General features: G+C 36.7%; 1 protein-coding gene across 3 annotated transcripts in view; it reads right to left on the bottom strand.

Annotated features, from left to right (window-relative positions):
- The window catches only part of CDH7 (cadherin 7), a 124,306-nt gene that overhangs the window by 54,713 nt on the left and 51,414 nt on the right, over nucleotides 1-18,179 (bottom strand). For all 3 annotated transcript variants that reach the window (XM_046024025.1, XM_046024024.1, XM_046024026.1), the window contains exons 3-6: nucleotides 14,317-14,611; nucleotides 10,489-10,608; nucleotides 3,684-3,851; nucleotides 1,065-1,252 (exon numbers count right to left, since the gene is read on the bottom strand). In XM_046024025.1, coding sequence (XP_045879981.1) covers nucleotides 1,065-1,252; nucleotides 3,684-3,851; nucleotides 10,489-10,608; nucleotides 14,317-14,611 — 771 coding nt within the window. The remainder of the gene's footprint in view (nucleotides 1-1,064; nucleotides 1,253-3,683; nucleotides 3,852-10,488; nucleotides 10,609-14,316; nucleotides 14,612-18,179) is intronic.

The raw sequence follows: 18,179 nt of genomic DNA, 5'->3' as shown, positions 1-18,179 counted from the left end.
TGCATTCCTTTTATTTTAGACAACAAAACAAAACATTTTGCCAACAGTTGGCCTGTCCTAATTATTAAAACTTTTTTACACAGATTGTCACCAGCTGAGCTAAAATAGCAGCTGTCCACTGGAAATAATTGCTGAAATGTTTTGCCCATTGGCCTAAAATCAAACATATGTTTTCCTGTAACAACTAAAATATAACTTTCTTTATTGACATGTGTTAATTATTGAGGAGTGTTAATTACAGAGTTATACACCTGGATTGTGAGACTGACATAAAATTCCATTATTCGGGGGATGGGGATTTTCACATATTTTAATTTTTACTATTTCAAATAATTTTTTTTGCAATAACTTTTTAAAATTTAACATTCGTCAAAGATCATGTCTATACAAAGCAGAAGGAATAAATAGCTCATTTCCTCCTTATCTAATCAGTGTTGGGAGCTAATTTAAATATACCATGACAGTCTTTAGTTTGGATTATAGGGATTTTCTATCTCCTTTGCACTTATATTTAGGGGATTATGATAAGCTTCACAACTTTTCATGCTCCATAAGAATTCTTCAAACACTTCAATTAGTATAAACTGTAAAAAGGAGTAATTGATAATGTAGCAAGTCTTCAACATTTTGGTTTCTATTTCCAACTTTGCACCTCTTTCACATACATGGAGTGTTTGTCTAGCTTCCTAACAAAGACTTTTAGTTGATTTTAGGGGTTTCATGCCTGGAATGGTCAACAAAGAAACATACTCGCCTCTCTGCAGAGGTCATTTAAAACAGCACATCTCAAGTGTGCCTTATTGTCTTAGAGCTATAGATAAGGGCTCTGGGATTACTCAGTAGAGACTAGTCAGGGCATGATTACAAAAGTCATTCATGATTCTCTATGATTCTGACACCTCAAAATAAACGCAGACCTTTCCTTCCTAAAGTCAAAATAATAATAGTTCCACACAGTCATTTATTTTGTCTAATACACTCTTCTATCAAAGCAAACATGGCTTCCTGTTTTGTATGCACTGTGGTGTTACCTTTACAGAACTTAAAAGTAAAGGAAATATTACCTTCTGTATAGTAATGATGCCTTCCTGGGTGTCTTTGTCAACAGAAATCTTGAAAATCCCCAGTCCATCACCATCCACAATTTTGTATTCCATTTCAGCGTTAGCGCCTATATCTGCATCAGCTGCTTTGATCCTGGCCACCACGGAGGCCACAGGCAAGGACTCTGGGACGTTATACTGGTAAGACCCTGTGAAATTCACATCAAGAAGTGAACAAATTACACAAAAGCTAACCCCAAAATACTTAACTACGTGTACGTTTTGCATCATCTTTGCTTAATTTGTTTTGGTATTTTACTAAAAAAATATGCTAAGGCAATATGAGATAAAGGACAGGTTTCATATAGACTCCAGAAATTCCTTGGCGATGATCTAATAATATTTAATATGTGACAGCAGAAACAGCCTGAGAAAGGCATGATAAGTGTCTCTATTCCTGTATTTCTAGTGGAGAGAAATAAGCTATTTTTAATAATAAAATAAATTTAACATAGTTATACACAAAATTAAGTATGTAACCACTGAATCTAAATAATTAAAATATAATTAATACTAATATTAAAAATGAAAACAGCGAGCTTGGGCTTCATATGGGCAACAGGAGACTAAATAGTTCTGATTACTTATTGTTAGGATTTATGTAACACTGTCTTTTACTAAGAAGGTTTCAGACCAGACAAGGACATTGACGAAAGATCAAATTAGCCTTGTTTTAGCTCATAAATTTATCAGAAATAAGAGATATTTCCGCGGGCTATATGTGGAACTGATTTGGGACACAAGGACACAAGAGCAGAGGCAATATTTGTACAGAGGAAAGAAAAGTAAGATAGAAAGAGAAGCTTTCTAACTTTCCGTTGTCAAAATTCCTCTTCACCACCATCCTGCAAGTCAAGGAAAAGAAAAACTCTGGAAAGCAGATGACCACGAATCATCCCTTTGAAACCAGAAAACTCCTCAGAACCATTTTTCTCTAATCATCTGGTTTTTTTCCTGCTTCCTCCACCTCTCCCATTGCCTTCAGGTTGTTAAATGTGGTATATTTTCACTTTCTTACGAAGAGAAAAGATTCCCTTCGAAGGAACTGAAGAAGGAAAATGTAACCATATGAAGGGACCATATTCTCAGCTCAAAATGATTATTGTTAGCAATTTTATAAATTTTGTGAACAGTCACTGATTAAAAAAAAATAATGAAAAGATAGGCTGGTGACTTTTAATTGACCCCTTTCACACATCCAAAGCCTTCTTAGTAAAATCCAGAAATTTTAAGGATAGAATATTAACTACACATGATAGAGAGAATCCCGCAAAACTGAAAAATCCAATGACATATCCTTGGCTTCCCTCACTTTAAACAATAAGTAAAAGAGCATCTAATAAGCTAGAAAACCTGTACTGTATCTTATCAAATCATGACAACTGAAACAACAAACAATTCTTACCACTCTAGGCTTAAAGAAAAATAGTTTATTGTGAGCCCAATATAATTATGTTATTATTTTTCTTATTCTACAACCTTCCTGTTCTCTCCCATTATAAGTTATCAAGGACACAATTAAAGATGAGTTCATTTTTTTATGAATGCTAAACTTAGAGTCATTTCAACTTAATTTTGTTAGGCAGTATTAAAATGTCTGTTGTATAGCAATGTCATATAACAATATTAAATATTAAAAATGTGTAAAATAAAAATGAAACATCCAAAGACGAAGTATTTGCAGGAAAACAGTGTCTTTCATGTTCGCAGAGAACACTTCCTTGTCATTGTTCACTTCTAAGATCTGTTTTTGTAAAGAAGTTTCGTTACTCATGTCTATCAAACAAACATTTTAGAGACATAATAGTCTATACAATTTCCTTATTTTCCTGAGCATTGTAAAGAAATACCACATAGACTTACAAAAGGAGAAAAAAATACTAAAAGAGAGTGAGATGAAATGCTTTTCTATAATCAAGACATTTCTACCTAGAATTCCACCCCCCCCCTTTTTTTTCTTGGCTAAGTCAAAAGCCACTTTGGTCATAGAAACTAAATTGAGGGCATGTGGCTTTCTGGTTCTTTGAATTGACTTCTTTTGAAACGCTGAATGTTTGCACAAGAAAGAGATGGTAGAACTGCTAAAGGAATGTTTAATGTGCATGAAGTGGCTAAAAAAAAAGTATGCAGTAAAAAATGAAAAATTTAGTGCTCTTCCATTTTTAACTTTAAAAATAAATCAATACTTTTAGTGTATAGAATGCATGAAATTTATCTGAATGTTACAATTGGCAACAACCTTGTAACTTACAGAACGTGTACAAAGAATATCTTAGAATGAAAAGATGATTATATAAATGAACTTAATAACTGTCTGGTATTAAAAATATGAACCGAAGAAAAACTGTATTATATTGAAGACAGAAGTAATACAAAGATATGATTGCCTCTTTTCATTTTCAATACACTTTATATTCTACATTTCTGAATTAAAATCCATGCCCCTCATGAAACAAAATTGTGAGAGAATGTAGTAAGGTCACTTGTTTGAGAAGTATTTGGAAAGAGTCCTTTTAAAAGACATTTTATAGACTGGCAAGGGAAGTTAGGGCACTTGGAGTATTTAACAAAATAGCTTACTTCGAGGAAAGCGAGGTGGGTTATCATTGACATCAGTTAGGGTCACGGTGACTGACGTAGTTCCTGAGAGTCCTCCATTTTGACCAACCATATCCTTTGCCTGAATAACAAGCAAATACTGGTCTTTAGCCTCTCTATCCATGTTTGGAAGGGCGGTCTTGATGACTCCTGTAAAATTTCAAATCCCAGTAAAACGCATCATGAATCATTGCATTTATACTAGCAAAGAACACTGATACAGGTAGCAAGTCACTCCTGAGTTGTTGCCTTTTGTTGTTTTATTTTAAATAATCTTACAGCCTATTAAAGACCAAAGGGACATAATAGTTACATACAGTATTACAAAACACAGAGAGTGCTATAACAAGGGAAAAGCAGGGCTTCTCAATATTGGATAGAGAGGATTATCTTTTGGTTCTATGAAAATACGGTTCAGAAATAACAACTTATAAACAAATAACATGAAGTCCTCATCTAAAATAATGGGCAGTAACCTGCGCAGTAACAATGAAACGCTCCTTTTCTTCTCTTTCACCCTCTCTAACCACTTAATTCCCAGGTGATGTGAAATCACGATAACCTTTCAGTTGTGGTTCCCACTACCTCTCTTTGAGAAAAAATGACTGAAATAGTCTATAAAGCAAAAAATGAGAGTGATTTATATTTAATACGAAAAACGCCATCTTAAACTATGGCTACGGTTGTGGTTGTGGTTATGATGCACGATGATGTTATCCTGCATCGAAATTTCTGAGAAAAAGCACTGAAGATGAGAATGACTATGTTACTATCAATCAGCAACATTGAAAACACTCGTGGGTTTTGTTGCTGTTTGTTTGTAATCAATTGCATTGAATATTGATCACCCTTAAGGCTTCAAATGTAGGAGAAATTGATTTCAGACTTTCATTTTGATTGATGGGGAAACTTGACACAATAGTCATTAGTACAGTAAATTAGTTCTTTTATAACTATTTACTGCCTAAGTATATTTAAAAATGGGAGGAAATTTAGTTTAACATCGTATGTAAATACATAACATGATATATTTACCTAATATACTTAGTATATGTACGTAGAGGGGTTATCAGATAAAAATGTATTTAACGTTGATCTATATAGAACTTGAAACTAGCAATATGAGGTCATCTTTACTAATTAAATATAAAGAGCTCAGATTCCTACTTAATTATTTCTTGCAATTTCATCTTTTCCAACAAAAACTGTATCTTACCTATCCACCTAGGACCATAGCTTGAAAGATGTCTAATCTATTTTATTAAACAGATTCTACTTTTTATGGGGAGGTCAGGATTTAAATCTTCATTGACTCAGACCTGAGGATGAGGAATTCTGGTATTACGGACTAATCAGTAACAAAAACAATAGAAAAACCAGCTTGTTTGATAGAGGTTGGTTCTTCAGGAATAAAATAATTGCAAATAATTGTTTAATTTGGGATGAAGCTTCTTTCATTCCTCATGTTTAGCATAAAAATGTTAAATCCTCCAGATTTATATTTTTTAAAAGCTGCTAATTTAAAGGCTGATTATTCAATGTACACATGTCATAATGGTGTGCTATATGCTATGTGCTATAATATGTGTTATATTTTATTTATAGTGTATGTTATATTTCAGCAACAAGAATAAGCCTACAGGAAACTATACAAGGCCTGCCCTATACTTCATAATATTCAACAGTTTGGTAACTGTTCTAGGGGTGGGAAACAGATGAGAAAAGCTCTTCAATAGCACAGGAAAAATTTAAGCAATTTGTTATTAGTTCCTAAGATTCCAAGTTAAACAACACTCATCCTGTCTTAAGTGACCATATTTGTGTTTAGTCTGAGCACTAGCCATCAAACACAAACACACCCACACCCATACACACTTCAACAACACATCAGTATTTCAAGTGTTTGAGTTACGCTTCCTTAAGTTAGGACAGTTTTGTTTTGTTTCTGAACTTTGACCACTTTTTCTCATCAGGCAGTGTTGCTACAAGTACAGCAAATACAGTTTAAGTGCTCTCATTACTATTTGATCATTAAGTATATCATTAGATGACAAAATATTAATGAGCTATGTTTAGAATCATTTCTTGTTCATTCATTTTTTTTTTTCTAACTTCCGGGCATCTCTTATTTTTCCTTCCAAAATCGATAGGTACAAATGAGCTTTCATCCTTACGCCTTCATAATGATGGAGAGAGGGCTTAATATCTCAACTGATCAGCAAGGAAAACATGGCAGCCTCATCCTCTCATGGTTTTGCTTGGTGGCATTATTTTTGTAAGGAAATGTAACATTATTAAGAAAGAAGTCTGGTAGTCAAAGTTACTCACTTATTTTTCACACTTCTAATTGTTTCTTTACAAGTGATCCTATAAATAGCCCTTTTCCAAAGTAAAAATCATCACAAAGTTTGCAAAGTAACCAGGTGGCAAAGGTAATTTCCAAATACCTCAACTATTAAACATATTTTTGACAAGAATGGAATAATTGGGAGAGAAATGACTTTAAATAAGGACATTCAAAAATAATAGATTTCCAGCCCCATGACTTCTGCTAGCTCTTTAGTTTTAAATAAAACTGTCTACATTTGGCAAGGAGTTCTCAGGCACTGGATCTGATTTGCATTTTGCTATGTATTATGGAGAAACACACATATAGCAAATTGATAACACTACATCTCTGAAGTAGTAAAGACCAGTTTTGTCTAGCCAGATTTCTATAGTTCTGTGAGATTTTCATGGAAGACAACAACATTATTTGATTTCAGTATCAGTCATTTTAAGCCACTTATGATAAGAAGAGTATTTCCAGTAGCTCTTTAGAAAAGAGATTAGTTCAGATTTTAAGTTTCCTGAATAATAATTTTTCTAGACATGTATCATCTGACCCAAGAACCCAGAACTTTCCACTTATGTGTAATCCATGGGCACAAAAAATACTGTGCATATGAAACATTAATTTATCATCACTATTGCTCAACAACTGTCTGGTTTTTAGTCTGGGAACAAATTTTCAGATGATTCTTTTATTTTCTAACAGCCATTTATGATTGTTTTAAAGCATACTGTTTTACCATGGAACTTCTCATATATGTAAATATGTACTAAATGCAACAGATAATAGCTGGTTCTGATATCCACCCCATTTAGGGATCCAAAGAATCCCTGAGGCCTGGCATCTACACACTCAGGTCTTGGACTGGTCTAGGGGTCCAGGCAACCACATGACCCAGGTAACACAGGTCTACGGGGCTTCATGCCATGTGGATCTGAGACACATTAGATGCACATGGTGGATCTCTTCCTATTAGTTAATATTTCTAAATTTGACATCTAAGCTGCATTTATATTTGGTTTGTCTCTCTGTAAGTGAAGCATATGATAAGACCATAAAAAGTCAGAGGAGAACCAATGATAGCAAACACGGATGCTTCTAGAACACTAAAGAATTTCAGAGTTGGCATCAAATGAAGAGTCTCTGAGGAAGGGAGTCTTGTAATCTCTGAGAGGACATCCTCAGCAAGCCTGACAGGAGGGAGGGTCCTCCACACCATGAACTGCTCCACAGAATGGAAAGCATTTCAAGGGCATATGGGGGAGGGGCTTTGTTATGACTATATGACTTACATAAAGTTATGGGGTCACAAGTGGGTATGTAATATATGACACAGGTATTGCGTAGTCACACCTCTATGTTAAGACGGAACTCCTAAATGACAAGTGGTGTTTTATCATTCAATCCATTTTTCAGGGCCAGCTTTATGGCCACGTGACCTGTGCAGGGGTCGCAGGTCCCGTGCTTGTTTCTCGCTCTGTTGATAATATCTTGAAGTCCTATTAATTTTAGAAGGCAGGCCCTGCATTTCCATTTTGAACTGCAAATTATGTAGCCAGTCCTGCCATATATCGAATAGACTGAAACATGGAGTCTATTTGCTTGCAGGTTACGGAGTAGACGAAACCTCAGAATAACCAACCACCAGCCTCCCAGCAGTTTGTGATCATTATGGAAATGGGTGATGGGAATCTCTGCAGTCCTTTTAATGTTGCCTTATTGTGCTCCTAGTGCCATTCTGTTTGCTTATTAGAGCAAACTGCTAACATTGGCTTTTGCAGCTACTCACAGGCTTGTCTTCCTGATGGAGAAATAAGGTGGAAGATACAGTTACCCTCTGGTCATCTGGGCTGTGAGTAGTGCTACAGGTATAATATGTGAACCGGAAGTTGTGGCCATTCTAGGTTCATGTGTTATTAATAAATGGTAATAGTTATTATTAATTTGAAAAAAATCACAAGTTAAACTTATAGAAATGCACCTAACAGTGATTCCCTGTACCTATTTTTTTTTTTAAGATTTTGTTTATTTATCAGACAGATAGAGATCACAAGTAGGCAGAGAGGCAGGCAGAGAGGGGGAAGCAGGCTCCCCGCTGAGCAGAGAGCCGATGCAGGGCTCGAGCCCAGGACTCAAGCCCAGGACGCTGGGATCATGACCTGAGCTGAAGGCAGAGGCTTTGACCCACTGAGCCACCCAGACACCTTTCCCTGTGCCTATTTTTACAAAATCCCGATTTAGCATATTTCCAGTATTTTTCCTATCAAAAATTTTACTTTCTTTAAAAAAAACTCTTAAAGATTTAGAAATTCATGTTTCTCACATAGATAAAAATCAACTGACACCAACTATGAAGACTAAGTCAAACCTGATTCACAGAAATCCATGCCCTTAAGGGTTGAAAACTTACCATTTTTGTGAAAAAATAGATTTGTTTTGCAAATAATACACTATCCATATTATAAATTAGCAGAGGATAAAAATTTCCACGATATCTCTGCACTAATGATCTCTACAAAGAGAAGTCCCAATGATTACCATAATTACAATATGAAAAACTCTAAACAAAACAAAATTAAACTGACCTCTTCATCTCCTACAATATATAGTCCTCGAGATTCTGAAATTAGAATTAATTTGAAGTACTAATAATGTGATCCCATGACATGGACGATTGTCTGCTTGCTCAAAGGTCTTACCTTACCTCCACAGGACTTTGAAAAATGATCACTGTACCACAAAGCTAAAATCACAAGCCGATCATTAGCACCAGCAAAATATTTAACCCTAGGGAGGAATGCATGCTATTTCTGGACAGGTTATATAATGCAGGAGTGTATAATTTGTGAGCAAATTGTCAGAAACTTGTCAATGTCTTTGTAGGCTGTGAAGAGTCAGTTTATAAGGGAATGGGTGGGCGGATTTATGCTTCTCAGATCTATCATTAAATCAACCACAAGCACACGTTCTACGTTCACAGGATTCACATCATAAATTAAATACTTTTGTTCATGTCTCCTTCAATACTTGCTTAATCAGAACTGTTTCTTCTCTGTTAGACTTTCCAGGTGGCTTCCAGACTCTACCACTATATTGGTATAAAATATGCAAATATATCTCTGTAAAAACTCTATTGGTGAGGTAGGATTGAATTTATTTTTCTGTTCATGCACATTACAACTACTATTCTCAAAAGATGCTTAAAATAGTTATCCTCCACAGTGATTTGAAAATGAATTAATATTATCATTTATGTGGAAAATAGTCTAAGTATCATTAAAATAACCATTTAAGGTCGCAGGTCCTATCCAATAATCATAAACTTGGCTGTTTGAAGAATAATTTTCTTTACAATAAAGACAAAATTGTTACAATATGGATAAATTCTATATTTCATGGTGAAGAAGACCAGTGGCACAAACCACCCATCTCCACACTCACCCCTCCTCCCTCCGCCCAGAACCAGAAAAGCAGAATAGATAAAATGTTATTTTATAATCATGGTAACAATGCTCTAGAGACTTTCTTACTTACTGTAAACTATTTCAGCTTAACAGCAAAAACGGAACACCTAGCCAACCAACTACATATTCTATCCAGGCAGTCATGCAACTCATAGAAAATATGTTTTTTCTTTCTAAAATTAAATCACTTAATTTAGTTTTTGATTTAGCAGACCATCATCCTAATTTTTATGTTTAAACTTAAACTGGTTTACTGGTAGTAAACTGGTTTACTCTCCTGAGTAAACCAGACTGAGAGGATAACCTGAACTTACTACCTATCCTACTGCATGTCAGGGAGGTTCCTGCTTCCAATTTAAATTCAGTTGTGTGTGATTTCTACATGAATTAGATTAGATTTAAAGATTTAGAAATTCATGTTATTTCTCACATAGATAAAAATCAACTGACACCAACTATGAAGACTAAGTCAAACTTGACTCACAGATATCCATGCCCTTAAGGGTTGAAAACTTTCCATTTTTGTGAAAAAATAGATTTGTTTTGCAAATAATACACTATCCATATTATAAATTAGCAGAGGACAAAAATTTCCAGGATATCTCTGCACTAATGACTCTACAAAGAGAAGTCCCAATGATTACCATAATTACAATATGAAAAACTCCAAACAAAACAAGCAAGTTAAAGTTAAAGCAAGACAAAAAGAAAATGATATAAATAATATTTTCTTATACAGTCAGGAGTTTTTTTAACACATAATACTTTAAATTTGGTAGAAGTTCTGATAAACCTAATAAAATATTCTTGGAAGATGCCAACGCCTCGGTAAATAATGTGTTTATTACCACAGTTCCCATATTGAGAGAGCTCAGAAGCCATGTAGCATCTATTATCAGCGTCAACTGTATCAAATAAAAATAACTAATATTAACTCTGTGCCAAGACACATATGATGACATTATAAGAAGAGTCACATTTCAATGTTTACCTGTCTTTGGTTCCACTGAGAAGTATGGCTGTCCTTGCAGAATGCTGTAGACCACGCGGGCGCTGTTACCATACGTAGGGTCATCGGCATCTGTTGCTGTCACTTGTACCACTGAGGTCCCTACGTGCCAATCCAAAAACCAATGAATTAAAAACTTCCAAATGCCACAAAACAGAATGATTCACAAAACGCTGAACATGCTACCTTTGTTTTTAATTATTCTTTTTTCATGTTTCAAGGCATATGAAAAATTGACATATTTTTCATAAAAGACAAACCCAAAATGAAGATAAATGCTAATTAAGCCCTGAGAAAGATTTAAGGGTTACAAAAATATGTTAGCAAAAAATAATAATAATAATAATAAGATTGATGATGCCCATTAGGAGGCTCCTCAGAATTGGAAGGGACTCAGATTTTAGGCATCTCATCCATCAGGGTCAGATAACAAGTTTTCATCAAGAGCAATCGCTATAAGTCTCCATTACCGTCCAGAAGGCAGTGTGACAAGTAACAGCATCTTGACACCCACGTCACCGAGGGGATCTCACTATTATAGCTGAGTAGAGCCAGACAGAAAATGAAATTTCATTAACTGAATAAGAGTATTTGATGGATCCACTTAACTGGCTATTACGTGGCATCTCTTCAGGAAGAGTTTTAGTTTGCGTTTGTTTCTAGGAATTGATTGAATAATAAAAGGATAAAATGAAAATCTACCCCACCCTCCCAAAGGAGGAAAACCATGGCAACCTTAAAAATTGCATTATTATTTGTTTTTTTATATTTCATGTGATAGAAAGCCCTATGGCTTCGGCATTTGACTATGTATTCACTTATTCCACAAAGAGAGCATTTATCGCGATGTGTTCTTTTTACTTCTATTTGGAGCTGAATCTTAAAAACGTTACTCGCATTTACTTAGTTTACATATTTTAAGCACATGTTATTTTACCGTTTATGTCCTATTGATGGGAATGGAACAAGTCTTTTTCTTTCTGAATTCTTCTAAGGTTTGGATTTGTTTCTAAGAATTTATTGAAAATACTTTTAATCTAACACCTCATTTCAATATATTTCTAAAGAGATTTCCCTAAGTCCTTTAAATAAGTCATTAATGTCCATCTTGTTACAAATCTATTGTCTTTTTAGCGCTATGTTTTTCCTTACCAACCCCATTTTCTTTAAAAATGGGTGCATATTAGGAAGCTATGTATATAGCACTGTTTTTAAAATTCTGATTTTTTTTTTTTTTTTTAATTTGACAGACTTAGTTCATTGTGTCCTGCAGATGCCTGGCAGGACCAAACAGTAAATGGTGCATATTTAAAATATTTTAAAAAATTAAATTATGATTATTTTAAAATAGTAGAATTAATGGCATTAATATTCTCTATTTTCTTCACAATGCACCATCTTTACAGCAATATTTACTCTGGTGACATGCGTAAGTACGGATTTCCTCCTTCATTTGAAAAGGAAAGTGCCTTAAACAAAATAATCAAAACTACTTTAGTAAATTGGGTTGTATATAATTTTTCCTGAAGTGTTCTCTAAGAAATTCACCTTATATATACATATACACGCACGACACACATGCACACATATTTTTAAATGACTTTAAATTGTCCATGCTTATCTACGCTCGTCTGGAAATGAATGAACTATCCTAAGGGCTTTTTAGTGTGTTTTCAATCTTGAGGTGAGCCTCCAGTGAAAAACACAGTCCTGAATATTAAACACTGAATGCTTGTATTGTATATGCCATACTATTTAGTGGCTACTACAACTGCTTGGTTAGAATTAGACCCTCTGAGGGTGCCTGGGTGGCTCAGTGGGTTAAGCCGCTGCCTATGGCTCAGGTCATGATCTCAGGGTCCTGGGATCGAGTCCCGCATTGGGCTCTCTGCTGGGCAGGGAGCTTGCTTCCCTTCCTCTCTCTGCCTGCCTCTCTGTCTACTTGTGATCTCTCTCTGTCAAATAAATAAATAAAATCTTTAAAAAAAAAAAAGAATTAGACCCTCTGATAAACTACAACTCACTACAGATCCACATTCCGTATTTAATATAGACTTCCACTGATCTTAGTTTCAATGTCTGTTATTCCAGAATTCTCAATTAATGTCAGTTAAATCCTGAAGGCACCTGAAAATGATTTTCTAAAAAGTTCTGAACCTGCTGGAATCGATCAATTAACTAATATGACTTGCATGTCTGCACAATAATCATGCTGTTTGCTATCAGAGCAGTACAATCAAAACCAAAACTACAGTGTGCATTATTTCGCCTCTGGAAAACCTAAGTTCACATTAATCCAGTTTGCATGGCTACATTCTGGGTAGCAAAGGAAAATGGTAACAAGCCAATGAAGAATGTCCAACATGCCCATAGAAAGTTATGGAGTTGGGCTGACACTCTCAAATACAACTCAAAGCTTCTTCTTTTTCTAAACACGACTAGTTGCGGGAGGACAAAGTACCTTCCCTTTTCTTTAAAACCTGCAAATCCTGTTGTGGCGGCTGTCTCCTAGTTGTTGTTCTTGTTGTTAAGCAACAGCAAGCAGCACTGAAGATGTGGGGCAGTACTGAGAAAGTGTAAATAAGCCTGTGTGGTCAAAGAAACGCTCACTGAGATGCTAGGTACAGTGAGATGCTACCTCTGGGGTTCTGAATGTTTCCAGACCACAAGCATCCATTCTTCTGGTTCATTTTCTGTTTCTATTTCTTTAGTGGCTAGAGCAATGGTACCTTAAATAATTTTCACGCTCCCATCTGTTAGGAATTTAGGGTCACTAAATTGTGGCTCTCCTAAAGGGCACACATAATACACGTCTTTGCAATTCCCCTTCCTAACACAGTCGATCTGTTGGCTGAATGCTGGAATGAATGAAGTGACCTTTATGTAATATAAAACAAATCACATTGGGTAAAATGTTCGTCTGTTAAAATACAAATTCAATTATTACTTTAAATAACTGTCTTACTTCAAGACTAAAAATGACAGCAAATAAATACAGAAATCAACTGGTCTATTTAGGCCCCGTATTTTCTGCTTTGTATCGTAAGATCACCTAAAATTACAGACTGGCTGAAAATTATTCCAAAGACATCTGATTCAATTATTTAAAACTGACTTTTTATCATTTGATAGAAATAAAGTTTATACCAGAAGTACTTTCTATGTTTCTGGTAATGGGGCAGTGTGAAAAGCCCTCTGAATAAAATAGCCTTCATGATTCTTTGAGATATGTAAAAGTCCATTACCAAGTCAATATAAATTTCCACACATGTTAAGTTTCTGGAGAAATTACAAAAAGATTAGTGGCGGCATATGGAGGGACATTTGTGGGTTCAAGCCTACTCTACAAACAAACAGACCAGCTCATCTAAACATTAGATGGGCAGCCTGATACCTTGGCCACTGAAGGATTCTTCGAAGAGTGAATCATTAATACCAATCAGGAGAAAGAAAAGATTACCATAGGCCAGGGTCTGCAAGGATTTTCTTTTTTAACTTCCTAGGGGTACTTTTAATCATTTTTTAAAATTGAATATTATATTGAAAAGGGAATGAGCAATGTACTAAAGGCATTGAGATCCCTGTGGAAAAGGAACATTTTCTTAATTTTCCATAGAAATAAAATAACGATCTGAATACTCAGACTTGGACGCCGGCTCCTAAGGCACCTCGAACTTCCCCCTCATCCTCACTAGACACTGCCGTACCAACACCGAAGTGATTTTTTTCCCCCAGTACTTGTGATGATCTGCATTTAAATACAGACCCCCTAAAACCAGACGCCGTCAAAGCAGCATGTTCTTTACTTACCCACAGGAGACATTTCGGGAACTCCTGCCGTGTACGGGCCGTCCAAGAACTTGGGTTCGTTGTCATTGATGTCCTGAATCTTGATGACAAACTCGGACTCAGGCTCCACAGGCTTGTTGGTGAGCCTGTCCAGCGCCTGGGCGCGGAGCGTGTAGTAGGCCTGCTCCTCCCGATCCAGTCTCTTGGTAGCATGAATATCCCCCGTGTTCTCATCAATAATGAAAATGGAACTTGCCCCTTCGCCTGACAAGATGTATTTGATGGAACCATCTCCTTTATCAACATCAGAGTGAAGCTGGTGAAAAATTCATGTGAGATGAGATTAACTTACAAGAGAGTCAGCGATATGGAGATATGTAAAAATAATTCTTATGTCAGGCAGCAGTACATGAAATTTTATTGTTCTTGGAAAGATAAGCTGATGTTTATTGTGCACAGCAGAAAGGCTATTAGAATGTGTCAGCTTGCACTTGGGAGCAAGACAATTTCATTTCTTCCTGTAAACAGTCTCATTTCCAAAGGTATTTTCTACCATTCCCAAAGTTAGGAACTTGTGGTGGTGTTAATTTTTATTTGGTCTGTCCTTGCCCGTTTTAGCCATCTTCTTGGAACAGAGCATTCAGTAAACACGAATAATCAGTTGATTTGATCTTATTCCAAGCAAAGGGACTTGCTATAGAACATTTGCAAATTTAGATCTAATAAAGTATTTAATATGCTTAGAAACTCCCACATTCTTTAAGGACACCCTTCCCTCCCACCTCCTCTCATGATTAACAAGTATGGATGGATGTCCACTCACTAAATCCGCCTCCAGATCCTGTTCTGTATTTTAAAATGTGAAGCCGAGAAAGATTACACTGCTCTCCGAAGTAGGAATTTTAAATCAGTATGTGCCTGAGACTTCAACTCAAACCTTTCTTGAAATACCAAGAACTGCATTAGATTTGCATGATTAACCCCAGCGATCGGCAGCAGGGACAGTACCTACTGATTTGCATTTCGTATCATTCCGTCTCGAACTGTCCCTGCTGCATGTCAGAACATTATGTTGAACAGAGGAACCTAAGGAAACTCAGACTTGATGGCACATTCTCCTGAACTTCCTAACCTGAAAAACACAGGACTCAATCTGTCGTCTCCACAATCGTTCCTCCCCATAACTGCCATCATCTGGACTTTGAGTAAGACGAATGCAAATTTGCAAAATAATAAAGGTTGTTCACGGTCTTACAGAACTGGGTTTGCACTCTTTAAAAGATGGGTGCTACAAACAGCAAACACTGAACACGACTTAGGGAGGTGTGCCCGCTGAACGTTTTCTTCCTTCTGGGTTAGGTGTGGATGGTACCACTCTTCACATCACGGTTTCTCTAAGCGCTTCTTCCCCTGCCTGCACCGTAACAGCTGTGTTTACACTCTGCTCCAGAACACTTAAGGACCTGATTTCTCCTTTAGTTTCTGTAGTTTTGATTTTTTGGTGTTTTTTTTTTTTAATCAGGGCTCAGTAATACAAAAAATTAGTTACTGGCATGAGTTATAATTTAGATTTTTTCCGTGTGGAATTACCTAGTGGATCACTGTACCGCACACTGACCCACCTATCTGGAAAGGTTACGTTCTGGAAATGTGGTGAGTTGCTTAATTGTTTTAAGTCACCCTCAGAGTTATTGTGGCATCTATAGCTCCCTGAAAGAAGAAAACAAGCTGAAAACTAGAGCTTGGATTGCTTGAGTGATTCCTCTGTGCCAGGCACTAGTCTTAACGTTCTCTAGATAGTAGCTCATTTCATCCCCACATTGAATGAATTCATTATTTCTACCAACAGGTCAGGAAACTAAGGTTAAGGAAGGCTGAGTGCCTCGCCTGAGGTCACGTGCCCAGTGCTCTGTAGCTGCACCAGGATTACGAAAAACAGGGGGCTGCTGGAAAGCTCGATCTCCATGCCCTGCCATGAGATGTTGCCTCTGGAGACGTCTGTGGCCCAGCCAAGTGGGGACATCAAAAGCTGAAGCAGAGGACAGTTCGGAGAAGGAAAGATTCATGAACCCTCACCTCTGACTACTGCCGAGTCTCAAAGAAGCTAGGTGCTTTGAGTGGTTTCCATCAAACATTTTATGACTTGGCAGAAGGGTCCTTTCTCAGCATTAAGGAACAATAAAACACTTTGCCACAACACAGGGCAAAAACTTGACCCCCCGAGACAAGTGCGGATGGTGGATGAAAACAAGCCGACCCCTCCGCACACTTCTCACCGCTACACTCCTCACCCCATCCATGCCTCTCCATATTAGAAGAGTCTACACACTACCACTGACCTTGGTGTGAAACAATAGGGGACGATCCAATGACCACAGGATTACTTAAATGACATACAGGTTGTGTCTTTAATCAAAGACTTGCTATGTCTCTACGTCTCATTAGGGACTACCATTTTTAGAACCAGCCCTTATGATTCATTTAACTAATTCCTATCAACTAATTGCTGTTTCCATCCCACGGTGATACAACGCTCCTGTAGTATCCATGTAAGGCAGAGAGGACACATTCCTTTCCAGTACATGACACACATTAAATCCTGAGCTGACCGTCAACCTGAGCTCTGACACTGTATATTACATTCCGTGGTATTGCTAATTGTTCTCCATCACTGACAGCATGAGAGCTCAAAAAAAAAAAAAAAAGGTTCTTATTACTAGTTTCTCCAATCATTTGAAGATCGGGTTTCTTCTTTTCTACCCCCACCACTACCAACACACACACACACACACACACACATACACACACACACACACCTCTGTCTCTGGAGCCCTGAACTTCATCATCCTTCCCATCACTGACACTTTTCTACCAGCTAGGGCCATCACTAGGCTTGTAATCACTGTCAGAATTCACAAGCAGAAAATTACTTTGAGTGTCCTTGCAAGGTTAGTGTAAGCATCTGTATTTGAAAGTGGATGGCCAGCTTTGAAACGCTAAGACGGATACCTAATTATCAGATGCATTCAGACATTTTATCTGTGAGACTATGTGCACTAATATTCTAATCTTAATAGGCAGAGTGAAACCCATGCTCTTAGTGGATAACTGTTACACTCCTCTGCTTTAAAAAAAAAAAAAAAATGTTCAGCAAAGAAAAACTTGCAAGTCCAGAACTCCCCAATAGCAACCTTAAGTGAAGCATGTCTGTGCAGGTGCACACATACACACACATACACACACACAAGTACACACCATCTTTGTGAATGACTACGACAGAGCAGAAAAGCACTATTCTCCACAGTGAAAACAAGCATTCTATGGTCCCACCATATGGCCAATGAATAAAAACAAATAAAATACTCAAGTGAAAACAAATATTTGTACTCTTATCTTGGGCAGAGTAGAACTTACAATGTTATGTCTAATCCATTTGCAAATACCCTTGTTTAAGTGTGGTCTTGTCATTCACCTAAACCATAACAACGACAAAACCTTGGTTCATTAATCACCATACAAAACCCACCGTTACTGCATGGGGTCCTAAATCCTCTTCAAAATATTTGTTGTGACTCCAAAGTAAACGTTTACATCATCACCATCATCATTACTATATTTCATGTACACACAACAGTGAGGAGCACACACACACCTCTTAGCTGGGTTCGCTCAAGACAAAAGAATCAGTAGAGAAGGAGATACAATCATTATATGTTTCCTCTATGTCACTGTGAAGCACTGTGAATGGTAACAGTGTAAGGCAGTATCACACCGTGTTGCAGTCTTCATCAGCTACACAGCCCAGGAATGTCGTAGGGTTTTTTGTGTTTTTTTAAAGATTTTATTTATTTGACAGAGAGAGAGAGAGAGAGAGAGAGAGCACA

The sequence above is a fragment of the Meles meles genome, chromosome 12 (assembly GCF_922984935.1).
Source record: "Meles meles chromosome 12, mMelMel3.1 paternal haplotype, whole genome shotgun sequence".
NCBI lineage: Eukaryota > Metazoa > Chordata > Mammalia > Carnivora > Mustelidae > Meles > Meles meles.
Note: the sequence above shows the minus strand (reverse complement) of the source record. Positions and strands in the feature narration are given on the sequence as shown.